Genomic DNA, 26697 nt, shown 5'->3' with positions numbered 1-26697 from the left:
GTGCAGATCATGCAGGATTCTTGCATAGGTACATACATGGCAATTTGGTTTGCTGCCTTCATCCCCCCATCCCCTATATCTCGTGTTTCTCCCCTCATTATCCCACCGCCCCACCCCCCACCCCTTGTATTTGAGCTCCAGGTTTGCACAGAAGTTCCTTTTCAGGAGTTCCTAACTAATAAAGAGTATCAGACACGTTCTTAGAGTTCTGAACATAAATATTGCAGTTAGCATATGTAATGGGATGTTTCTGTGGTGAAAGTGCCTCCATATTTCTTTGAAAAAAGATTCTGTTCAGTATGCATTAACTCTGGTCGTTTTTTTAACTTTGTTACATATGCAGATTTCATAAGGAAAAGAAATCTCGGGAGTCGTTAAAGCTTTTCTCCCTTTAATCACAGCGAACTTGGCCATTGCTCACAGTGTTTTCAGAAAAAAAGTTCTATCTCGGCTGGATATCTGACTCATCATTAGTAATGGACCTAGAAACTATAAACTGAACAAAGCTTACAGCGCACAAAAACATGGTAAGTACATTTGGGGACAGTATCTTACTGGCAAGTAACGAGTTTCACGAGGCGTGTAGCACGTGGGATGAGTTTTCTAAAAAGGAAGATGATCTAAGATACATATTCAATGGCGTTCTCCTAAGCAGTGCTAATTTTACATGTTTTAATTGCTGGTATATGTGTTTCCAGAAAGAGGATGCCATTTAGAGTGAGTGTTTTAAAAAAAAATGTTGATGTGTAAGTGACCAAATAAATGAGAGATGTGTGGGTTGAGTCTTGAGGCGTAAGATTTTGCTAAGTAGTCCAGGAAGGAAGAGTATTTCTAAGAAGTGTGAAATATCTTTCAGTATTGAGAGCGCTCTGTGTAGTTCAGTCTAGGGCAGTGGACGATACACATACAAAAGCGCTGTGAAATAGAGAGAGGCTGACACGTGAGAAAGGATTAACCACTAACACCAATTCCAGTTTATTATATTACAAATAGACATTCACTGAGCACTTGTGCCTCAAGACTAGTGCTGATAGGTATTACCTACATTGTACAGAAAAGGAAATTGAGGCTTAGGGAGCTCCATTAACTTGTCATGTAATTATTAGAAGGTAAATCAGGAATTTGAACTCAGTTTGACTCCAGAGCCCACATTCTTATACCTGTATGTTTTAAAGACTTTTGGTCACCTCTGGTAAATTCAGGCTACCAAGACTGGTTTCTGTAATGCAAAATAAAGCCTTTTCTTCTTTTTCTGAAACAGTCTTGCTCTGTCACCCAAATTGGAGTGCAGGGGCGTGATGTCAGCTCACTGCAACGTCCATCTCCCGGGTTCTAGCGATTCTTGTGCCTCAGCCAACCAAGTAGCTGGGATTACAGTTATGTGCCACTAGACCTAGCTAATTTTGTATTTTTAGTAGAGACAGGGTTTCACCATGTTGCCCAGGCTGGTCTTAAATGCCTGACCTCCAGTGATCCACCTGCCTCTGTCTTCCAAACTGCTGGGATTACAGGCATGAGCCACCACACCTGGCCGCAAAAGAAAGTCTTCAGAGAAATTATAATCCATAGAAAAACAGCTTTGTCATTTAGTAATGACTGTTAACGTAGCCTTGTTCCTGGAATTGAATCTCCCACAATACTAAGCCTAGTACTTTCTATTCAAGTAACTACTCTAGAATAAGTGAATTGTGCCAGGTGAAAATTATTAGATGTAGTTGGTAGAACCAATAAGCTAATTTTTTTTTTTTTTTTTGAGACGGAGTTTCGCTCTTGTTACCCAGGCTGGAGTGCAATGGTGCGATCTCGGCTCACCGCAACCTCTGCCTCCTGGGTTCAGGCAATTCTCCTGCCTCAGCCTCCTGAGTAGCTGGGATTACAGGCACACGCCACCATGCCCAGCTAATTTTTTATATTTTTAGTAGAGACGGGGTTTCACCATGTTGACCAGGATGGTCTCAATCTCTTGACCTTGTGATCCACCTGCCTTGGCCTCCCAAAGTGCTGGGATTACAGGCGTGAGCCACTGTGCCCGGCATTTTTTTTTTTTTTTTTTTTGAGACAGAGTCTGACTCTTTCACCCAGGTTAGAGTTGCAGTGGCATGATCTTGGCTCACTGCAACCTCCACCTCCTGGGTTCAAGCAATTCTCGTGCCTCAGCCTCCCAAATAGCTGGGATTACAGGCACCTGCCACCACACCTAGCTAATTTTTGTATTTTTAGTAGAGACGGGGTTTCACCATGTTGCCCAGGCTGGTCTTAAACGCCTGACCTCCAGTGATCCACCTGCCTCTGTCTTCCAAACTGCTGGGATTACAGGCATGAGCCACCACACCTGGCCGCAAAAGAAAGTCTTCAGAGAAAATTATCATAATCCATAGAAAAACAGCTTTGTCATTTAGTAATGACTGTTAATGTAGCCTTGTTCCTGGAATTGAATCTCCCACAATACTAAACCTAGTACTTCCTATTCAAGTAACTACTCTTGAATAAGTGAATTGTGCCAGGTGAAAATTATTAGATGTAGTTGGTAGAACCAATAAGCTATTTTTTTTTTTTCTGAGACAGAGTCTGGCTCTTTCGCCCAGGCTAGAGTGCAGTGGCATGATCTTGGCTCACTGCAACCTCCACCTCCTGGGTTCAAGCGATTCTCCTGCCTCAGCCTCCCAAGTAGCTGAGATTACAGGCACCTGCCACCACACCCAGCTAATTTTTGTATTTTTAGTAGAGACGGGATTTCACTGTGTTGGCCAGGCTGGTCCTGAACTCCTGACCTCATGATCCACCTGCTTTGGCCTCCCAAAGTGCTGGGATTACCAGCATGAGCCACCATGCCCAGATACCAGTGAGCTAATTTTATCTATTTCCTGCTTGCTGTGTTTTCCTGTTTCTTATTAAGAAAACACTGGAAAGCATTACCTAAATGCACAGTACTGAAAGGAGTAGTAATAGAGAATACCTACTAATTCCCAGTGATCACTCTTTTAAAACAGTAATTGGATTGTATATGTTTAGTAGTGCCATAGAAAAGTTTAGCTCTAAAGCAAGTGAAAGAATGTAAAGTAAAACTAAAAATCTCGCCAGATGCAGTGGCTCATGCCTGTAATCCCAACACTTTGGGAGGCTGAGGCGAGCAGATCACTTGTGGCCAGGAGTTTGAGATCAGCCTGGCCAACGTGGCGAAACTGTCTCTACTAAAAATACAAAAATTAGCCAGGCATGTGGTGCATGCCTGTAATGCCAGCTACTTGGGAGGCTGAGGTGGGAGAATCACTTGAATCCAAGAGACAGAGGCTGCAGTGAGCCAAGATCATGCCACTGCACTCCAGCCTGGGTGACAGAGTGAGGCCTCAGCTCAAAAATACTGAAAACTAAAAATCTCAATAGCTGGCCTGGGTTCACATGTATTTTTAAAATCTCTTGAGAATATTATAACACCAAAGCATTGAAGTAATATGGATCAAGCATTTCTGAATATGATGTCTTGTTTATTACCATCCAGGCACCCATGATCTGTCAACATTGACCAGAGTCCACTGAGCCTTAGAAGTAACAATATTTTTATTAATAATTACATTATAGCAATAATAGTTCTGACGTTCATATACTGAAGGTGAAAATATCATTCCAAATATGAAAACTTTTCAAAGACTGAAGGTTTTAGCCAGATCTGGAATTTCAACAGATTTTTAAATTTAAAAAAAAAAATCCACAGATTTAAAATCACTTGAATTAATCGGATATAATTCTGGCTTTCATTGGCCACTGTCTAAAATCCCTTACCCTAATGATTGTAAAAACGGAAGGATTTCTCACAAAGAAATCCTTTAACGTAAATTAAAGGATTAATTCCTCTTTAACTTAAATTCTTCTAGCCCTGATAACTCAAATTTCTTGGGAATGTGATAAATTGTATAGTTATTCTAAACAACTGCTGCATCAGGATATTGTGGCAAAAAGAAAAGAGAAAGTATAGTTATCCTGTTTTGATGATGTTTAATTTCCTGAGAGCATATAATCAAAAGGGTTCCAGTGGTCTCAATGGCAACCATATTTAAATGTCCACTTCTTCACTATGTACTAAGAACTTGGAGAAATCGAAGAGTATTTCATAGGTTTGTTATTTCTCCTCCTGGTCATATATTCCTCTCAGTGACATCTGGAAATTACAGATGATAAATTTATGGAATTACATGAAGTAGAGAAAAAGAAAGTTAGTCCTTAATATTAAACTGATAGATGGGGGGAGCCAGGTTTCTTGTTGGAGAGAGAAGTAGAAAGGCTAAAATCAGCCACATGGTAGTGGATTTGTCCACAATATCAGTAAGAATTCACGGTTAGCTTAATATAGATCAAGATGTATAGAAGCAGAAACAATTACAGGTGTGCGTGTATACAGGGTTAGCACATATCTGTGTCCTAGCTCTGCCTGCTGTGAGAGGGCCTAATGCAGTGACACCCCATAACATGAACCCACCTAGCACCCAGATCTGGGTTTCTAATGCCATTCCCTGGTCAAAGAAACCAGGGCTCCTTGCAGAAATTGCTGATTCTAGGGCTGGGGCAAACAAACAGAAGATGAGCCAGGGCATATTGTATACCAGAACAAGTAAGGAAATGCTCACAGAGCAAAAGGACGGGACATGTCAGAGGGACCCAGGAGCCAACCTGAAAGAGCTCCCAATGGCCAAAACTGGAACAAAAGCATATGCTGTTGGATTATAACTCAGTAAAATAGGTATCCATGAGCCTATACTGATAGAAACAACTGAATAAATAAATAAATGGGAGACAGAAGACAGTGCTTCTTTACAAAAGAATTTCAGATACTTAATGTAGCTATTCCCTGGTGAAGATGAATTCCTCCTCCAGCGCCCTCTTGAATGTCGGCTACACATAATGACTTGCTTCCAAAAAGCAGAGCATGGAAAGGGGAAAAAATAAGCCACTTTACAGTGGCGAAGCCTGTCAGATGCTGCCGTGGCCAGGTGACAGTTAACATCCTCGTGAAAAGTCCTGTTGATAGGATGTGATGAGAAGGCCACTTCACCTCTTTGGTATTCTTCCCCCAAAACCCATAGCCCAGTCTAGTCATGAGTAGAACAGATGAAAGTTGATTGGGGGAACGTTCTGTAGGACGGACGGCTAGTATTCCTCAAAACTGTCACGGTTATGAAAAACAAAGTTTGAGAAACTGTCACAGACCAGAAGAGGCTAAGGAGACAGGACTCCGTGTGGTAACTTGTGTGGGATCCTGGCACAGAAAAAGGACAAGAGTGAAAAAAGTCATAAAATACTAATGAAGTATAGAGTTTTAGATAATTCTCATGAACCAACGTTGGTTTCTTAGTTGTGACAAACATACCATATAATGTAATGTTAACAGTGGGGGAAACCGAGGCAACACTGTAGTATCTTTGCAACTTTTCTGTACATCTGAAATTATTGTAAAACGTAAAGTGTGTTTCCAAAAAGAGGAATTGAGGCACTTAAAAAGTTCTCACAGCCGCAGAGTTCTCATGGCTGTCTGATCTGCTTGCCCAACACACCTCATTTCCTCGTAAGACATGCTGACTGCCTATTGCTCTGACCATTTGAAGGCCTTAGGGTATTCTCTAGGATGTCAGTCGCTTGGGCTCACACCAGTTAAACTGTGTGCCTAACCAAGAGTCAGTTTCTCCACACCTATAAGGATTATTATAAAATGTAATTCAATTACATATACATACATATATATATATATATATATATATATATATATATATATATATGTAATTTGAGACCAAGTCTCTCTCTTTTCCAGGCTGGAGTGCAGTGGCACCACCTCAGCTCACTGTAACCTCCGCCTCCTAGGTTCAAGCAATTCTCCTGCCTCAACCTCCCAAGTAGCTGGGACTACAGGCGTATGCCACCATGCCTGGCTAATTTTTTGTATTTTTAGTAGAGACAGGATTTCAGCATGTTGATCGGACTGGTCTTGAACTCCTGAACTCAAATGATCCACCCTCTGTGGCCTCTCAAAGTGCTGGGATTACAGGCGTGAGTCACCACGCGAAGCGGTAATATTTGAGTCACCTCAATTAAATATTACATGACTGATGAGATGAGAGAGACATAAGAGATTGTAAGAAAATTAATGCTTTCAAAGTCATCACTATGAAAAATTGTTTTCAAGTAGATAAGTCAGCTGTAAAAGATGGAGGAAGAACTCTGTACTCTAATTGTTTATGGGCATTTTTAAATTTATACTCCATTTTAAAGGAACCTAATCTGGAATTCGTATGCCCATGGTTTATGCAAGAAAACTCTAAATTTTCACAGTTGAACACTACTTAAATCACTTCTGGCCTTACATGAAAAGATTGGTAAATAACTATATTTTTTTATACATGTCGAGTATAAAGTACAAATGGTATTTATGGACACTCTTTTACTAATCTCCACTGTCACTCTTGTTCAGTGGACCACCTGCCACTCCCAAGAATGCTAGGCCAGAGGGCTACTGATGTACTTAACATGCAGACTGTTTCTTTCACTTAAAGAATATAAGGACCGTAGATGAGCAGATACTAAGCTTGTCAGATCAGAAATCTGTATTACCAGTTGCACTTGCATAAAACTGGATAACTAAAAATGATTTACTAGATGATTTGAGACACTCAAAAGTTTGAAACTCAGTTTTTTAATTTTGAGACAGTCTCGCTCTGTCACTCAGGCTGGAGTGCAAGTGGCACGATCTTGGCTCACTGCAACCTCCACCTCCTGGGTTCAAGCGATTCCCTGCCACAGCCTCCTGAGTAGCTGGGATTACAGGCGCCTGCCAAGATGCCCAGCTGATTTTTGTATTTTTAGTAGAGATGGGGGTTTCACTATCTTGGGCAGGTTGGTCTTGAACTCCTGACCTCGTGATCCACCCACCCTGGCGTCCCAAAGTGCTGGCATTACAGGTGTGAGCCACTGTGCCTAGCCTGAAACTCAGTTGTTTTTTTTTTTAATGAAGATCATTTAAAGTGCCTGGAAAATGTAGAATACTAGATATAGACTCTAAATAGAACTTATATCGGCATCATACATTACATTGATATTCGCTTGCTTAATTATTCTGTTAGTAAGATCAGCATTGTATACTTTTTCTCCTCCTAGGAACAAAGATTAATTTGAGTAGGATGTTAACACATTTTGACAAATTTGAGTTACTGTAAGGAAATGTTTATTGTTCAACCTATTTTCTTCATTTAAAGAATATAAAGACAGTAGATGAATACATAGCATACCTTCAGAAAAAGCATGTACATATATAATTGAAATATGACTTATCTGTATAATTTTTAATTTGAAACATTTTCTTACAACTGCTGTGAAAACACTATGAGGTAGAGGAAGCAAAGCTTAAGGTTCATTCTTACTGAACCTGTGTTTACTGGAAGTCCTAGATAGAGAGGTAGGCTTGATAGGCAGGCAGGCTAGGTAGGTTAGGTAGGTAAGTAGGTAGATGATTGGGAGATTGATAAATAGATAACAGGGCTAGTAAAGGGAAAGGGAAATCTGGGAGCCCAAGATCTCCTTGAGTTAGTAGATAGGCAGAAATACGACCCCTGGACATGGCGGTATCAAAGGTCTCTAATTACTGTTGGGATGTTGCTGGTGCAGTAGACACGATAGCCTTGTCCCTCATGAAACCTGCCTAACCTCTTCTCATCAGACCAGCAGAGCACTGCGCTGCACTTACCTTAGACTCGCCTACCATCTGAGATGTGAGAAGCCACGTTACTAATTTCTGAGTTCGAATCCCTGCCTTAGATGCCATGAACTCCTCCATCATCTGGGTTTAGAGCTGCCCCACAGGCCTGAAAATACTAATGTAATTTTAAATTCAACTAACTTAACGGGCAGTCTGCATACCACAGGGGCCTCCCCTAGGACCGGCCTATCCTCAGCATCGCTTTTCCTGTCGAGGGCCTGTCACACAGCCTTTCCACACCCACAGAACAGTGGGGAAAGGGAGAGAGAGAGAGGCAGGAATCAGATCCAGAGGCCTTCATTCTTCCCCTGCCTCCTAACTCGAGTCAGGAGACAGCCTTCAAGACATTCAGACATTGAGAAGGCCCGGGGCTGGGGCTGCTTCTCTAGCTCTGGTGTGAAGAGGCGGCCCACTTCTGCAAGAACCAGTTATCCAGTGGGGTGAGAACCTCAGGGGGAATATGGAGGCTTAAGGCTGGCTGGCTGTGGGCAATGTCAATAAATGTGCAACCTCACCACAATATCACTACAGAAAATTTGAGAAATAGAGAAGAGAAATGTACAGGTCCACAGTCTCTTCCCTGCAATTCAAAAATACATGGAGGGCTGAAACAAAGTATTTTTATACTTCTTAAGGCAGCAAGCTCATCTTTCCTGCACACACCTGAAACTATATTTAGTGTTTATTCCATTTATGTGAACATTACATTTTACTGCAGGAATACAATTATGGCAAAAGGGTGCAATCCTAGACCATGCTTAGGCGGCTCTGCAGTATGATGGTGTAATGTGTTAGATGTTATCTGTGTATTGTGTAACATTTCCAAAACCCAAACACATCTGAATTCTAAAACATGTGTTCCTAAGGTTTCAGATAAGGCATTATATAGCTGCACGTAATTCCACAGTTCAACACAGTGGTTTCTGTTTGAATGTATGTTTCTTTTTTAGACTGAGTCTCGTTCTGTTGCCAGGGCCACAGTGCTGGGCACAATCTCAGATCACTGCCATCTTCACCTCCCATCTCTTGCCTCAGTGATTCACTCAGGTTGGCTGGCAAAATATTAGGGAAAGTTAGAAGATTATAGTCTAGAACCTTTTGGAAGTCCCAAAGATTTTAATGGAATGGCCTGAAGGCAGCCAGTTCATGACGTTAGAACTCTGAGTCATAGGGTAAAAGACAGGGACGATAAGAGCTTCCCCAGGTAAGTCTGTTTATGCCACATTCCTTCGTTTCTACTCTGATTTGTTTGCTCATGTAAACTTTGTGCTGGATGGTCCTCCCAGGGGGAGGTTGAAGGGGAATTACCCCTTGATGGTGTTTAGTCTGGGCCTCCAGAACCAAGACCTTTTATCATTTGTAAAACCACTCTTTTAACCACGTTAACAATCCACGAGTCTGTTGACTTAGAACCTCTGTTAAATCTATGTTGAATAAATGAAAGGAGGACAAGGAAACGTGATCAGTTAACTGCCGTCGCCCTCTGAAGCAGCTGACAACCATCCCTAGCCCACTCAGATTCACTGTATTCTGGTGTTCGTGAGTGCATCTTATTCATCCATTGCTGACTCAAGGTCTGCAGGGCAGACCTCTGCAGGTGGTAATCTACATCTCAGGTGGTGACCCCAACATGACACTGGCCACACCTTAGCCTCCCAAGTAGCTGGGATTACAGGCACGCACCACTAGCCCAGGTAATTTTTGTATTTTTAGTGGAGATGGGATTTCACCATGTTGCCCAGGCTGGTCTTGAACTCCTGACCTCAGGTGATCCACCCACCTTGGCCTCTGAAAGTGCTGGGATTAAAGACAGGCATGAGCCACCGCGCCCATCCAACATAATGGTTTTGACGTGTTTACATGTAGAGTCTTTCCCCCTCTTCTTTCCTTTTATATATTAGTAAACATAATGTACGTACACATCTCCAGGGCATCCACTTGACTCTGACCTTAGCTCAGTGGCCTTCGCAGTCCTGCTGCCTGAGCTCCTCACCACTAGCTAGTCCTTTCAGTTAGTCCCAAGCAACTAGGTTTCTACTGACCCCTCTGTTTACAAGGGTCCCAGGCACTGCTGGAGGGTGCAGTCTCCAAGGTCCGGGGGTCATGTTGGGGTGTACGTGTCTTCTATATCCAAAGGTGTGGGCTAGGACTAGTGAGGATGGCGTTCATGTGAAAACAAAAACACCATCAGCAGCTTTTCCAAAGCACAGAAATGGCTGGAATCCACCTGCCCCATGCCCTCAAGAGCACCAAGTTAGGCTGGAACCCAGCCTTTTCTCTTGTCCTCTCTGCCCATCCCTTTCTGGGTCTCTGACTTGAATCCTGGATTTTTAAAATTAATTTTTTAAATGTTAATAGTTTTCTACATATAGGTCATAGATACTTCTGAGGTTACTCCCACATATTGTATATTTTTGTGTTACTATGAATGAACATTCCTTGCCAAATGGAGCTTCTCACTGGCTATGAAAGATAAGCTTCTCATCTTTGTTCACTTATTTTGTGCCCTGCCACTTTGCTGAGCTAATCAAGTCACGCAGTCTTTAAGCTGATTTCTTTGGATTCCAGAGATCCAATCATCATGTACAAGAATGATAATGCTGCAGCAGGGCGTGGTGGCTCACGCCTGTAATCCCAACACTTTGGGAGGCTGAGGCAGGCAGATCATGAGGTCAAGAGATCGAGACCATCCTGGCCAACATGGTGAAACCCCATCTCTACTAAAAATACAAAAAAATTAGCCAGGTGTGGTGGCGCACGCCTGTGGTCCCAGCTACTTAGGAGGCTGAGGCAGAAGGATCGCTTGAACCCAGGAGGCAGAGGTTGCAGCGAGCTGAGATGGCACCACTGCACTTCAGCCTGGCGACAGAGCAGGACTCTGTCTCAAAAGATTAAATGACTCTTCTAAAATGACAAAGACAGTTCAGTGATTTTTTCCCCAAATATACTGAATTTTTTTTTATGCATTTCCTTCTCACTTAAGCAATTTATTTTCTAATATAGCATCATGTAATTATGTAAAAATGCAGCTTTCCACTCACGCTAAAGGTCTCTCGAGTTCTTCTCTTGACCTCCAATCAGGAACCTTTGCTGGAAGCCTGTTTCTGATTGGTGAAAGTAAGCTGTAACAGTGGAATGTCAAGGAGTAAACACAAAAGCATAGCAACAACTGAGTTTGCTGCCTCACTACCCTCAGCCTAGCCTCAGCCTAGGCCAACCTGGACTCCTTCACCCCAAATGAGGTGACCTCTACATTTTATATGAAGACACTGATTTACCATTCAACTGTGATCCATCTTATAACATGGCAATCCAATACAGACAGGAAGATAAAACTGAACACAGCTAAAATACGGTGTGTTCCCAGGTAAAAGAGACACATGCTTTCATGTGAAATGGATTCATCCGATGATTGTCAGTTACAAGGGCACAGAAAGTACTGGTGTAGAAGAGCTCTATCTCTGGCAGTGTCACCAGGTCCCACTATGTGGCAACGCCTGTGCTGGGCGACATGACTCATCTTCATGAATAAACCCATAGCCAGACAGGACATGCAAACAGGTCTCATCGTTAATGGCACGCCAGGGACAATGACATGGAGAATGGCTGTATCTCACCTAGGGAGGGTCTTGGTGTCCTAGGAGAGAATAGTCACATCCTCTAGAGTTGGTGGTCGGTGTTCTATCTAGGCGACCATAATGAGCAGCTGGTGGGGGAGTAGAGTCTCTCTTTGTACTTTGCTGGAGGAAGGAATTTCTTACCATCTTGTTTTTTATTCTTGCTCATAGAACACACGTTGTGGAAAAAGGATGAAGTTGACCAGTGAGAAGTTGCCCAAGAACCCCTTTTATGCCTCTGTATCTCAGTATGCTGCTAAAAGACAAAAATTCTTGCAGTGGAAAAAGGAAAAGACTGGTACAAATCCTGAGATTTAAGCTTCCCTTGGAAAATACTTTCACCAAAAGTTCACTTTGTATGCTAGAACAAAGGAGACAAGAAATAATGTGTTTTGCCGATTTCAAGGAAGTGGTTCATCGTTACAGTCCTTTTGCGTTTTTCTGCAGGAATCTGTGAAACTGCTCATTTATCTGGTAGCAAATCATCAGTGAGGTCTCACAGTTAGGCCTTGATTTTACTCTCAGGACTTACAGACATGCTTCTAGAAAACAGAAGCCAGATGTCACTTCTGTTAAAGAGAGCAATCGCATGCTTTACTTGCAATTATTATTTAAATACCTTATTTTCCCTATAAACTTAAAAATATTATCTTAGGGATGGGCTGCTCATTTGCTTAGAGGGGCTGTCATTAAGGCTCAAATTAAGAATTTCACTCAGTCCTCCAGGCAGCTTTGCCCACTGAAGACAAAGCAATGCATGGATTTATACCTAGCCCTGCAGTGGTAGGGCTCCTGCCTGGCCATGAGCAGGGTTAGTGTGAAACCAATCAACAAGTGTATCTTTTTGTTTCTTTTTTGAGATGGAGTTTTACTCTTGTCACCCACGCTGGAGTGCAATGGCGCGATCTCGGCTCACCATTACCTCCGCCTCCTGGGTTCAAGCGATTCTCCTGCCTCAGCCTCCCGAGTAACTGGGATTACAGGCCCGAACCACCATGCCCGGCTAATTTTGTATTTTTAGTAGAGATAGGGTTTCTCCATGTTGGTCAGGCTGGTCTCAGACTCCCGATCTCAGGTGACTCGCCCGCCTCGGCCTCCCAAAGTGCTGGGATTGCAGGTGTGAGCCACCACACCCGGCCAATATTGCTTTATTATACAAGGCACAGTGTTAGGTTCTGTGATCAGGCCCTTTTCCAGGAAGGAGTCCTTGAGCTAAGGAGGCCAGCTGTAGGAATGAGCACTAGAAAGAAATAATGTCCACTGTGTTAGATGGATTTTATATGAATTATTACTTCAAGAGAGAAAATTTATATTGTGTGGTTAATGAAATTCCTTCCCTTTTAAAAATCAGATCGTTACACGCATGCTAGTTTGGTGGATAAGGCATTGCAGCTCTTGAAGGAAAGAATACGAAAAGGGGACCATCTGGCATATTTCCTACGAGGGCAGCTCTATTTTGAAGAGGTATTATTTTTTGTTTATTCACTTTCATTTCTTCTAATTATGTTGTTAGCTCCTCAGAGGAAAACTTCATGTAGAGTTTCTTACTGTGTTACACTAGGAACATTCTGTCAAATTACACCGACTCTGCCTGTGGCTTTAAGTAGGATACAGTGCTGCCAGCTTACGGAGTTAGCTGACCTTTCTTCATAAAATCCATGTCAGGAATGCCATTTATGGGAGTCATTTTAGTATAAAATCAATTTTACATTATAGATTAAAAATCAAATTTTTATATTTTTGCTCAAAATATTTAATAATACAAATTATATTATCAGACCAGGTGGGGTGGCTCACATCTGTAATCCCAGCACTTCGGGAGGCTGAGGTGGGTGGATCACCTGAGGTCAGGAGTTGGAAACCAGCCTGGTTAACACGGTGAAACCCTGTCTCTACTAAAAATACAAAAAAAAAAAAAAAAATCGCCAGGCATGGCGGTGTGCGCCTGTAACCCCAGCTACTTGGGAAGCTGAGGCAGACAACTGCTTGAACCCAGGAGGTGGAGGTTGCAGTGAGCCAAGATGGTGCCACTGTACTCCAGCCTGGGTGACAGAGCGAAACTTCCTCTCAAAAAAAAATATATATATATATGTATATATATATATATATATATATATGTGTGTGTGTGTATATATATATATATATATATATATATATATATATATAATCAGATAGCTTCGTATTAATACTCATTGGAACCCTGGTTTTTATCTAGTACGTAGAGGCAGCTTTACGTGTCCCTGGCTAGCATAGGAGGAAGTCGCCCTCTTTCGCCACATCACGTTGAGGTAGCCTGGCAAGTAGAGTGAGCTGTCACCCCAACTTCAGTAATGTCATTTCCCTTTTTCATTGACTTCCACGGGAAGACTGGAAGACTGTCCTTCATTCACAGAGTATTTGGGCAGCTGTTCACCTACATCCCACTTTTCGACGGCACCTTTATCCATCCTGGCAACAGATGTTTGCTGAGGGCCCATCGTGTGCTTGTCACTCTGAGAATGGCAGAGCACCATGGTGGAGAGCGTGCTTCCTCAGCGTGGGGCATGGGTTCAGATATGGCTGCGTTGCTTGTTAACTGTATGTTTAACTTGGGCACAAACACTTGACCCCTTCGTGCCTCTGTTTGAGAATACTTTTTTTTTTTTGAGAGAGAGAGAGAGTCTCGCTGTTGCCAGGCTGGAGTGCAATGGCGCAATCTCGGCTCACTGCAACCTCTGCCTCCTGGGTTCAAGCGATTCTCCTGCCTCAGTCTCCTGAGTAGCTGGGATTACAGGCGACCACATCTGGCTAATTTTTTGTATTTTTAGTAGAGACAGGCTTTCCCCTGTTAGCCAGGATGGTCTCGATCTCCTAACCTTGTGATCTGCCCGCCTCAGCCTCCCAAAGTGCTGGGATTACAGGCATGAGCCGCTGTGCTGGGCCCGGGATTACTTTAAGATCATAATGAAATATCTTCTGGGTGCTTCTAGGGATGGTATGAAGAAGCATTAGAACAGTTTGAAGAAATCAAGGAGAAAGACCATCAAGCAACTTACCAGCTAGGAGTGATGTATTATGACGGGCTGGGGACCGCTCTAGACGCTGTAAGTTCGTGTCTTGGTCACAGTGGTTAAGATTGCACTGTCAGTGGCTTATTGGACACAATTAAAATTGTATTTTAATACATATCTATGCTTATATTTGAATGACATCTAGATTTTTAGCATTTTAAAGAATATTGGTATTTTTACATTTATATAAAAAACATTTTTAAAAAATCAATTTCTTTTTGCCTCTCTTCCCTTTCTCCATCCCCAACCCCAACCCCAGAATATCAGTTTCTCTCCAAAACCCTTCCAGATTCACATAACTGGGTATTACCCACATATATACGTAGGTATTTAGCATATCATAAAATTGCTATTTCTGTTCAGGCACGGTGGCTCACGGCAGCACTTTGGGAGGCCAACGCAGGTGGATCACCTGAGGTCAGGAGTTCGAGACCAGCCTGGCCAACATGGTGCAACCGCATCTCTACTAAAAATACAAAAATTAGCCAGGCATGGTGGCAGGCACCTGTAATCCCAGCTACCTGGGAGGCTGAAGCAGGAGAATCACCTGAAACCGGGAGGCAGAGGTTGCAGTTCGCACCACTGCACTCCAGCCTGGGTAACAAAGTGAGACTGTCTGAAAATTAAAAAAAAAAAAAAAAAAATGTTATTTCAGATTTAAGAGAAATGGTGATGGGATAATTGGATTACCATTTAGCATTCCACCTTTTTAGCTGTTCTTGTTTTTTGGTTTTGTTTTTTGTTTTAGAGATTGTAATATGCACTTTCAAATGTCACAATTTATGTAGAGTTAATAGCGAGTTACTTCAGGTGAATCATAGGAACGTTGAAGAAGTGTTTTCATTCACCCAGTCCCAATCCTTGGTGCTATTTGTTCTGGTATATATGTTACATTTATATGGGTCATCAACACCAGAATACAAATTACAGTTCTAGTTTTTGCTTTGGTCACACAGCTTTGAGAAAAAGAGAGAAAAATATGTACACACGTGTATGAGCGCTCATGTGTGTCCTCTGATGTCTGCTACATCTTTCAGGTGCTCACCTTTCCTTGCTATCAGCCTGAGCTGCCATCTGGCACCATTTCCTATTTCTTTCAACCTCAATGACTGAATCTCACTCTGTCATCCTGGCTGAAGTACAATGGCACAATCTCAGCTCACTGCAACCTCTGCCTCCTGAGTTTAAGCAATTCTCCTGCCTCACTCAGCCTCCCAAGTAGCTGGGATTACAGGTGCCACCACCATGCCGAGATAATTCTTTGTATTTTTAGTAGAGACAGGGTTTCACCATGTTGTCCAGGCTGGTCTCAAACTCCTGACCTCAGGTGATCCACTTGCCTCGGCCTCCCAAAGTGCTGGGATTACAAGCGTGAGCCACCGCACCTGGCCCTGAATGATTTTCATTAAGGGGCATTTCTTGTAGCATGGGTCTGGAGTTGATGAGTTTTCTCGTTGATTTTGCTAAACAGTTAAGAATGCCTTTAATTTGCCTTCATTTTTTATGAATTATTTTTCTGGATGACAATTCTTTCTGTCCACACTTTATGTCATTTTAAAATCATCTGGTCTTCATTTCTCATGAAGCTGGTCCGTAGTTTGTTTGTTTTTTTTAGATGGAGTTTTCCTCTTTTTGCTCAGGCTAGAGTGCAATGGCACAATCTCGGCTCACTGCAACCTCTACCTCCGATTCGTGATTCTTTCACCTCAGCCTCTGCAGTAGCTGGGACTACCGGCACATACCACTGCGCCTGGCTAATTTTTGCATTTTTAGTAGAGACAGGGTTTCACCATGTTGGCCAGGCTGGTCTCAAACTCCTGAGACCTCAGGTGATCCACCCACCTCAGCATCCCAAAGTGAGTCACTGCGTCCAGCCCAGTCCCTAGTTTCATTGAATGTAATATGTCATTTTCCTCTAACTGCTTTCAATCTTTTCTTTATGTTTGGATTTTAGCAGTTTGAGGATGATGTGTGCCTGGGAGAGGATTCTGTTTGTCCTGCCTCGGATTCACTGAACTCTATGGATCCCTTACAGTTGCAATTTTCAAGAGTAATCTCTTCTTTGGCCTGCTTGCTTGGTACTTTCTGGTACCTATAGACAATGTTTTAAATATTTTGTCCAGATTGAATCGTAATCTGTCGGAAGATGTATTAACTACTTCACTTGACAACTGTTACCTGAAATTATCTTACTGTCCAGTTCAGGGGGAAATGGTAGATATCTACTTCACATATTCACAAAAGTAAGTCCCTATAATTTAGGCATCACGAAAACTCCTTTACTTTCTCATCTACTACTGCGGTGTTCAGCCAGCAATAGCACTTTGAGAAAGCAGTGAGGGAAAAGCTAGAATGAAGTTTATCAAAATGTATTTGAGGTCAGGCGTGGTGGCTCACGCCTGTAATCCCAGCACTTTGGGAGGCTGAGGCAGACAGATGACTTGAGGTCAGGAGTTCGAGACCAGCATGGCCAATGTGGTGAAACCCTGTCTCTACTAAAAATAAAAAAATTAGTCAGGCATTGGTGGCGCATGCTTGTAGTCCCAGCTACTTGGGAGGCAGCAGTGGGAGGCTGCAGTGAGCCAAGATCACTCCACTGTGCTCCAGCCTGGGTGACAGAGCAAGACTCCATCTCAAACAAACAAAAACCAAAATATGTTTGCTTGTCCAACGTTATTTTCTTCTTTTGGTTGATGTTTAAGGGTTTGTGTTTGATGGATTTGGGGGTGGCGGGTGCTGATATGGTCTTGCTAGTGGTTAGAATATCATCTGTGCTTTCCTTGTGAATACTGTCATATTAGTGACTAAGATTTGTATATTAGATGCAAACTCTGAGCACACAGTAAAAAGTATGCCTGAATGGAAGACAGTATTCGTTAGGGGCTCAAACTCCTGACCTCAGGTAATCCACCCACCTCAGTCTCCCAAAGTGAGCCACTGCGTCCAGCCCAGTCCCTAGTTTTATTGAATGTAATGTGTCATTTACCTGAAGAAAATTATTGATTCTCCATGTCCCAAAGCAAGGCACTTAAAATTTGCAGCTGCTTACAACCTTAGAAGAGCTTATTATGAAGGAAAAGGTGTCTGGGTGACAGAGCAAGACTCCATCGCAAACAGACAAACAAAAACCAAAATATGTTTGCTTGTCCAACATTATTTTCTTCTGGGTCATGTTTATAGGTTTGTGTCTGATGGATTTGGGGGGTGGGGGGTGCTGATCTGGTCTTGCTAGTGGTTAGAATATCATCTTGTGACTTTCCTTGTGACTACTGTCATATTAGTGACTAAGATTTGTATATTAGATGCAAACTCTTGAGCACACAGTAAAAAGTATGCCTGAATGGAAGACAGTATTCGTTAGGGGCTCCCAAGTGTATTGTAAGAATTAGAAATGTGAAAGAAATTCCTGACCATTCTTGCACTTTAGTCAGCTCTAACAACTCTGCTAATTCAGGATAAGGATTCTTAGATGGGAGGGAGAAGAGAAAAAAGGAAGCCCACATTGAGACTTAAATTAACTCAGGCAGCTGTAAAAGGAAGGAAATGTCTTATATCCCAGAACTCCTGGGAGTGCCTAAATAGGAGATGTACTTTTAGAAATTCTTTTCGTCCGTAACACTTGCCCTGCAGAATCCAGGACAGTCGGACTGGGCACAGATTCATGCTATTACACATCGTGTCAGAGGGCGGACACTTCACAGCCTTATTGGGAGAAAGAAATTCAGTTTGGATAAAACTAAAAATTAGGGGTTTTTTGTTCTTTCTTTTGTCAAAGGAGAAAGGGGTGGACTATATGAAGAAAATTATTGATTCTCCATGTCCCAAAGCAAGGCACTTAAAATTTGCAGCTGCTTACAACCTCGGAAGAGCTTATTATGAAGGAAAAGGTGTTAAACGATCAAATGAGGAAGCTGAAAGGTAATCCTGCCCGAGAACAAGATTAGGATTGAATGCAATGCTGAAACCAAGAATAACATGCCTCACTTTCTCTTGTAGACTGTGGCTTATTGCAGCAGACAATGGAAATCCCAAAGCCAGTGTGAAGGCTCAAGGCATCCTCGGGCTGTATTACTCAACCAAGGAGCCCAGAGAGTTAGAAAAGGTGACATGCCCTTCTTTCTTTTTTAATGCTAGTGTTATATTTAGATTACTATTTGTTTCACTACTTCTTTTTTGAGAAAATGGTGGGGAATAAGTCTGTGGTTTTAAATATGTCTTCTATTTCCTTAAAATGTAGAGAAAGTGTACATTTTGAGATCTCAAAGCCTTTTAATTATGTCACCTTCCCTACCTCTACCAAAGGAAACCATGAATCAGAGTATTTTGTGTACTATACTATCAAAGCTAAAAAAAGAGAAATGGTCCTGAAATTAAGGCCAAAATCTTTTTAAGTATGAATAGATTAATATTACCTTTGATTTGATAAATGATACTAATAAGTAAAAGATAGAAGTAGTTACAAATTAAGTCCATCTAAGATTTTCACAGAAATATAATCTTTCATCAATGATTGAAACAGTTTCCAAAAAATCCTACAGGGAGAAGGAAATGGTGGGGAAGAAGTAGGTGGGTTTTATATTTAAAACCGTCGGGGAGAGACGTTAATGGCAAATTTGCAAGAGGCACGTAACAACTAAGGCCATCTTCAGATACATGAGCAGCCACCTGCAATTTTTTAAACTAATTCAGATTCACTGCAGCAGACTATGAAGCAAATGTGCTTGAGACTACATATAGCGTTTATCCTTGGTTGCCCCAGCACAGCAGCTACCATCTCTAGAATCCACCGGGAGCTCGAACTCTCCCGTAGCATCAGCGGTTCTCCGCCCCCCTGCTGTGCCTCAACCCTTTCAGACACTATTTGTTCCTATTTGGTATGTTCCTGATCCTTGCTCTGGAAGATCCCCAGATCCTGAAACCTAGGACAGCTGGTCTTCCTCTGCTTTAAGCTGTCTGGACTGTGACCTCACCCGCACTGTGGACAGACAGCAGAGGAACTCACCTCCATACTGTTTGAGGCATGTGTGCTAGCGTGAAATCTGTCCAAAGGCCTACAGCTATTTCCTAGAGATGATTAATAGTGCTATCTTGTAACCACAGATTTCTTTTCTGTCTAGTATTCCCTTATAATTTCATCGAGTGGATCATAAATAAAATGATGAAACTATGCTTTTCTCAGGCATTTTACTGGCATTCAGAGGCATGTGGCAATGGAAATCTGGAGTCCCAGGGTGCGCTTGGTCTCATGTACTTGTACGGACAAGGCATCCGCCAGGATACTGAAGCTGCCCTGCATTGCTTAAGAGAAGCAGCAGAACGGGGAAATGTCTATGCTCAAGGGAATCTCGTGGAGTATTACTACAAGATGAAATTTTTTACAAAGTGTGTTGCATTTTCCAAAAGGTGAATATCTCTGTTTTGTGCTGCTGTAACAGAATACTACACGATAGGTAATTTATAAGGAACAGAAATTTCTCACAGTTCCAGAGGCCAGGAAGTTCAAGATCAAGGTAGGTTTGGTTGTCTGGTGAGGGCGGCAGCCTCCAGAGGGGAAGACCATTATGTACTCATGTGACAGCAGAAAGCTACAGGAAACCTCTTCTATAAAAAGGGCTTTCGTTCTATTCATGAGGGAGGTGCCCTCATGGCCTGATGGCCTCTTAAGGGCTCCACCTCTTGATATAGTCACACTAGTAACACTGGAATTTGGGAGGGAACTTACTATTCAAACTATAGCAATGTCTGAATAAATAAACTGGATCAAAGTACAAGAACTCCTACTAGATGTTCTATACCAAATCCTTCACAGAGCTTCTGCAATATTAGAAATGACAGCTACTGAGCACTTGAAATGTGTCAAGTGCAACTTAGCACTCAACGTTTAACATTTTAATTAACGTAACTATTCATATTGGCTAGTGGTTACCATACTGGATAGCACAATTCTATGCAATTAGCCTTCTGGATTTCAGTGCTATTAGCTGAAGCAAGTTTCTTCAGCAGCAATTGCTTTCTTTGTAAGAAGAGAATGCTTTTACAGCAGGATTATAATGTGCTTAACACAGCTTGGCATATCACAAATATTTATTATGTCTTCATTTCTTCCTACACTCCTTGGTCATGCAGTTCTGTAAGTGTACAACTAAAACAGAGCTTCGTAGGAACTGTAACATGAGAAGATGGTTAAAAGACCGACACTGTATGTAATAAAATATATAGTAAAGTCTTTTTCTGGAGTCCGTAAAGCTCCATGTACTTTCCGACACATATTTACCCACAGTGTATAAAAGCGATGTGTCAGTGAGACAGACCTGGGTGTTCTCTGCAGTGGCCATCAGACTCTGCGTGTGCTGGTATGTTTCCCAGCGCCGGGTCTCCCCTCTCTCCAAGCCTTAGTGCAGGGCAGTGATCTACAAGAGAGAATGAAGCAGAGGAGGAGCTGCTTTTAGCCCCTTCCCCACTGTCTTGGGCTCCAGGCAGCAGACCACTTACAGGAGTGATTGCCAATGTCTCCAAGCAAGGGCTCATCTCAGTTAGAACTAAGACTTTAAATCTTTAAAATCTTTGGCGCTTTCCGTTATTTTCCACATTCCTACTCGTTGTGGTTAACATGGAGTTAATGCTGTGGTTACCATGGTTAACATGTTCACCTACATAACACTGTGATTAACATGGAGGTTAACATGGAGTTGACTGGATCGCATTTTCACACAATTCTCCATGTTTATGTCTGGGTATAAAGGATGATGACTTTTCATTGCCCGTTTTTAAAGAAGATGTGCTACTTTACTTAAAAGGTTTTCTGGTCCCATGTGGCTAGTCCAAATTTAAGGTTATGTTTCCATACGTGATCCAAAGAAATAGAAAATGCTTTCTCCTCCATTCAGTTTAAATCCACAGTGACATTAAACTTCCAAAAGTAATACTACAAGAAAAAAGAAACATACCTTTGCTTTCTAGTGGTTATTGAGCCTGCTGAGCATAATTATAGAGATGTAAAGTCACCGCTATGTTAAGTTCATCTCCTGGCAGGAGTTGGCTACATGAACCCTTCACCACACAGCAAACTCAGTTCTCAAAGCAGCAGAGAGAAATCCCTTTGGGCACAAGGACTTTCTAGGCACATCATTTTAGACTTAAACCATAACTGATGTCCTCTTCAATTTCACAACTCTACATCCTCTCAGGATTGCTGATTACGATGAGGTTCATGACATCCCCACGATCGCCCAGGTCACAGACTGCCTCCCGGAGTTTATCAGCAGAGGCATGACGATGGCATCCTTCTACCACGCAAGGTGTCTTCAGCTTGGCTTGGGCATCACCAGGGACGAAGCAACAGCCAAACACTATTATTCTAAAGTAAGCTTTGGAACAAAATAGAAATTGACCCAAAGAGAAACTGCCAGGCTTTTAGCTGCAACTTGAATGATTTTATGGATTAGTGGTTTCTTACCACTCAATTACTGGGCAGATAACCTTTGTCTGCGGAGAGGCTGTCAGACATGCAGATTGTTTGCAGACAATTCCGTCAGATTCTTATTAGCATAATTTAGCTCAAATGATTAAAAGTACTATTTTGATGCAAATTACTCTTTCATTCTGCCACGATCTGCAGCCTAAGGCCCAGCACCAAGACCTTAAAGTGGAACAGTTAATGTCTTTCATCTAGAAAAAGTGTGAACCTGTGTGTTCATTCTAGTATGAAAAGAAATATAAAGTTTTTTTGGGCATGACATCTACCACACTTAGGAGGGATATTCCTGAGTCTGAGGTAATCAGTTAAAATAAGCTTTTCATATTTTAATCCATATGACCAATTTATTTAGATCCCAAATGCATTTCACATCTAAAATAAAGTAACTACTAAAAAGCAAGGGGTGTGGTAGTGGAGGGGGTAAGGGAGAGCATTATAAATACTAACTCTAAGTTTAAACAGCCAAAAAGCTGTGCACATCTTAGGTCCATCACATTCATGAGTCCAAACTAGAATTACATCATAACAGACTTTGTAAAACAATGGTGTGGTACACAGATTGTTCAGCTTGCGTGGGGGAACGATGGAAGGAACAGTCTTTTGAGTCCTGTGTCTGACTCTGATATCACAGCAGTGGTTCCCAGGCTTCTCTGCATGTTAAAATCACCTGAGGATCTTTTACAAATTCCAAAGTTCAGGCCTTATATCAGAAAATCTCAGTCATGGTCTCTAGGAGACAGAAGCATATTTGTTGAAGCTCCCCATGGGATTCCAATGTTAGTAGGTAAGTTTGGGAACCCTAAATTACTATGCTTAAAATTAAAACTTCCAGAGCATCAAAGTCATACTAACACATAAACACAGCACACAACCAAATGCAACTGGCCTTTGAGGTACTTACCGCTATTTTTTTTTTTTTTTTTTTTTGAGGCGGAGTTTTGCTCTTGTTACCCAGGCTAGAGTGCAATGGCGCGGTCTCGGCTCACCACAACCTCCGCCTCCTGGGTTCGGGCAATTCTCCTGCCTCAGCCTCCTGAGTAGCTGGGATTACAGGCACGCACCACCATGCCCAGCTGATTTTTTGTATTTTTAGTAGAGACGAGGTTTCTCCATGTTGACCAGGATGGTCTCGGTCTCTTGACCTTGTGATCCACCCGCCTTGGCCTCCCAAAGTGCTGGGATTACAGGCTTGAGCCACCGCGCCCGGCCTACACCATTCTTAGTATAAGAGTTGTCTAACTTTTTTCATTTAAATGCTCTCTATACTGGCCGGGCGCAGTGGCTCATGCCTATAATCCCAGCACTTTGGGAGATTGAGGCGGGCAGATCACTTGAGGTCAGGAGTTTGAGACCAGCCTGGCCAATATAGTAGAGACGGGGTTTCACCAAAAATACAAAAATTAGCCAGGTGTGGTAGTGCGTGCCTGTAATCCCTGCTACTCTGGAAGCTGAGGCAGGAGAACTGCTTGAACCTGGGAGGCGGAGGTTGCAGTGAGCTGCAATCATGCCATTGCACTCCAGCTGGTACTTTGTCTCAAAAAAAGAAAGAAAAAAACCAGCTCTCTGTATTACATCAATTTCCAAACAAGTCAATTTCAGGTTCTATGCTATGCTTAATATCCTTAGAAAATTCTAGTCAATGAGACTTAGAAATTCTCTAAAAAAAAAAAGGAGGAAAAAAAAGGAAAGAAGGAAAACTCTATCAAACATATTCTGAAATGTGGTATATATTCATCCTGAATAAAACAGTAAAACAAGGCTGGGCATGGTGGCTCATGCCTGTAATCCCAGCACTTTGGGAGGCTGAGGTGGGAGGATCACCCGAGGCCAGAAGTTTGAGACCAACCTGGCCAACATGGCAAAACCCCGTCTCTGCTATAAATACAAAAATTAGCCCATGGTGGTGGCACATGCCTGCAGTCCTGGCTACTTGGAAGGCTGAGGCAAGAGAATTGCTGAACCTGCAAGGAGGAGGCTGCAGTGAGCTGAGCTTGTGCCACTGCACTCCAGCCTGAGTGACAGAGCGAGACTCCATCTTAAAAAAAAAAAAAAAAAAGGGTCGGGCGCGGTGGCTCATGCCTGCAATCCCAGCACTTTGGGAGGCCGAGGCGGGTGGATCACGAGGTCAAGAGATCGAGACCATCCTGGTCAACACGGTGAAACCCCATCTCTACTAAAAATACAAAAAATTAGCTGGGCATGGTGGTGCGTGCCTGTAGTCCCAGCTGCTGGGGAGGCTGAGGCAGGAGAATTGCCTGAACCCAAGAGGCGGAGGTTGCGGTGAGCCGAGATCACGCCATTGCACTCCATCCTGGATAACAAGAGCAAAACTCCGTCTCAGGGAAAAAAAAAAAAAAAAAAAAAAGCAAAACAGATTGCAATCTGAGAACGACTTTCCATATGATGGGAGAAAATAGCCCCATTACTCTGCATTAAAAAGACCACATCTAGAATACTCAACTCAGTCTGGGCCATTATACATTATGAGGATACTGATAAAATGGAGATCATTTTGAGGTAGTAAACTAGTGAAGGGTCTGGAATGATGTCATCTGAGGGAGACTGTCTCCCTCAGAGCCAAAGGACAGGAGGGGTCCTGACTGTGGCCTTCACCAGACCGGCAGTGACCCATAGGAAGGGAACGGGCGGGGAGTGAGCAGAATCAGAGCCCATGGCAGGCAGTGTGTTATGGCAGAAGGTGAGGCAGTAAGATGGTAACTGGGACCTGAAGGCGACAGACCCAGGACTGCTCTCAGCTCTGCCACTGTCAGGCAGGATGACTCCAACTTCCTGGAGTCTTAGGTTTCTGTGAAACCATCATTATGTATTCCGTTAGGACCTTTGAGTGATTCTAGAGTACATGGAGAGAAGTATCAGCTTAAAATAAGAAGAGTCTTCTAAAACAACAGTTGAGGAAACAAAACCACAAGTTTCTCTAAAGGTGGTAACTTCCTGTTACTGGAAGCAACCAAGAAAATACCTAATGAGCAATTGTCACAGATACTGAAGGGACATTTTCTGCAGAGTGGGGTTTGGATGAGAGATCTCCCAAATTCTTGACATTCTAGAAATTATTCACCTTGTCACTATTGAGATACAATAAAACTATTTTAGTTATATATTTTAAAATAAGATTATTACAGATGCTGTTATTCACATAAATGAGATCAATTCTGAGGCCAAATGTTAATGCTTTCCATTTTACTTACTTTAAAAATTCATAAAATAAAATGCTATCACTGGTGCCTAAGTTCCCTTTAGTCTTGGCACTGATAAAATGTTCTCTCTTTCAAATGATAAAAACATGGTTATTTTGAATTCTGATCCACTCTGCTTCAGTTAAAGTAGTACATCAGAATAGAAAGTATCTTAACAAATTTCCTTGAAATTCACTGTACTTTACCCTTTTTTTTGAGACAGAGTCTCACTCTGTCACCAGGCTGGAGTGCAGTGGCATGATCCCGGCTCACTGTAATCTCCGACTCGCTGGTTCAAGCTATTCTTCTGCCTTAGCCTCCCAAGTATCTGGGATTATGCACCACCATGCCCAGCTAATTTTTGTAGTTTTAGTAGAGACCTATATTTTAGGTGTGTTTTTCACCATGTTGGCCAGGATGGTCTCAATCTCCTGATCTCATGATCTGCCTGCCTTGGCCTCCCAAAGTGCTGGGATTACAGGCGTGAGACACTGTGCCAGCCTACTATTCTGAAATGAATTTTTTAAAAAAGAAGAAGGACTCAAACAATTAGAATGTATCTAAATATCTGATTCTTTTTGATTTTAAGGCTTGTCGTCTGAATCCTGCATTGGCGGATGAACTTCACTCTTTACTTATTCATCAAAGAATTTAGACCACAATGTATTTCAACAAAGATCATCCATGCTAACACCTTACAATGTGTGTATTTTTACATTAGCTATGTTTGCTTATTTTGCACATTGCTAATTACACTATCCTGGGTATTTTACAGGTGACATGTTACTTCGTTCTTGAATTTGTACACTGTTAAGTTTTGCAACTTCCCTAGATACAGGGTCAAATTGCTGGAAGAATCCTCAAAGGTCCACCTCTTAGCCTACAGACTGGACTAGACAATTTCAAGTATCAAAACCATTCTATAAAGCAACTATCTTTTTCCTTTCTTAAATACCGAGTCTCCAAAAAGACTTAGTATAGCTTTAGTTAAATGATACAAACTTATTTAAAACCATCATTTGAAAGTTTAACTACTTTAATATTTTTATTTTTTATTTTTATTTTTTTTAAAGACGAGGTTTCACCATGTTGGCCAGGCTGGTCTTGAACTCCTGACCTCAGGTTATCTGCCCGCCTCGGCCTCCCAAAGTGCTGAGATTACAGGTGTGAGCCACCGTGCCCGGCACGAAAGTTTAACTCTTTGTCACTTATTTAGTTTTGTGAATTTTGAAAAACAACATTTGAATTTTGTTTTAGTCATTAAAAAATTTTAAATGTAAATTCGCAAAATTTAAAGGGTAAAAAAATGTAAAGAAACTTAAATAAGTGTGTGTAGCATTTCTACTTCTGAAGTTACTAAAGCTAAAACTGCACTCTTTTGAGACATCCTCTATTCTTAAAAAGGTTCATAAATAATTGGCTAATTGATTCCATATAAACTTCAAAAAAGTAGGTTATAAGACACTGCTTTAGACTCTTGCCCCTCCAAATCTTCTCTCAAAGATCTGAATTTAATGAGTAAAACAACTGCTGTATACTTATGCGGAACATGTAAGAAACAAAAAAATCAACTGCTATATGAAAATATTGATAAGATAAAGCAAGTTATTTCTTTTTG

General features: G+C 42.0%; 2 protein-coding genes across 3 annotated transcripts in view; both read left to right on the top strand.

Annotated features, from left to right (window-relative positions):
- UFSP2 (UFM1 specific peptidase 2) overlaps positions 1–10370 on the top strand; it is a 41378-nt gene extending 31008 nt beyond the window's left edge. The window contains exon 13 of one of the 2 annotated variants that reach the window (XM_003933835.4): positions 402–10370. The gene's annotated coding sequence lies outside the window, so the exon portion shown is untranslated. Of the gene's footprint in view, positions 1–343 lie in introns of both variants that reach the window. The other variant, XM_074396714.1, reaches the window with a different exon arrangement.
- On the top strand, positions 440–26697 carry LRP2BP (LRP2 binding protein). Its single transcript, XM_010344380.3, has 9 exons — positions 440–527; positions 11527–11653; positions 12707–12819; positions 14325–14438; positions 18181–18323; positions 18402–18507; positions 19585–19808; positions 21593–21767; positions 25669–26697. The coding sequence occupies exons 1-9, from the start codon at positions 525–527 to the stop codon at positions 25732–25734; spliced, it is 1071 nt and encodes a 356-aa protein (XP_010342682.1). The 5' UTR covers positions 440–524; the 3' UTR covers positions 25735–26697.

This window comes from Saimiri boliviensis, chromosome 3 (genome assembly GCF_048565385.1).
Source record: "Saimiri boliviensis isolate mSaiBol1 chromosome 3, mSaiBol1.pri, whole genome shotgun sequence".
NCBI lineage: Eukaryota > Metazoa > Chordata > Mammalia > Primates > Cebidae > Saimiri > Saimiri boliviensis.
The sequence above is the reverse complement of the archived record's forward strand: the minus strand, read 5'-3'. Positions and strand labels throughout refer to the sequence as shown.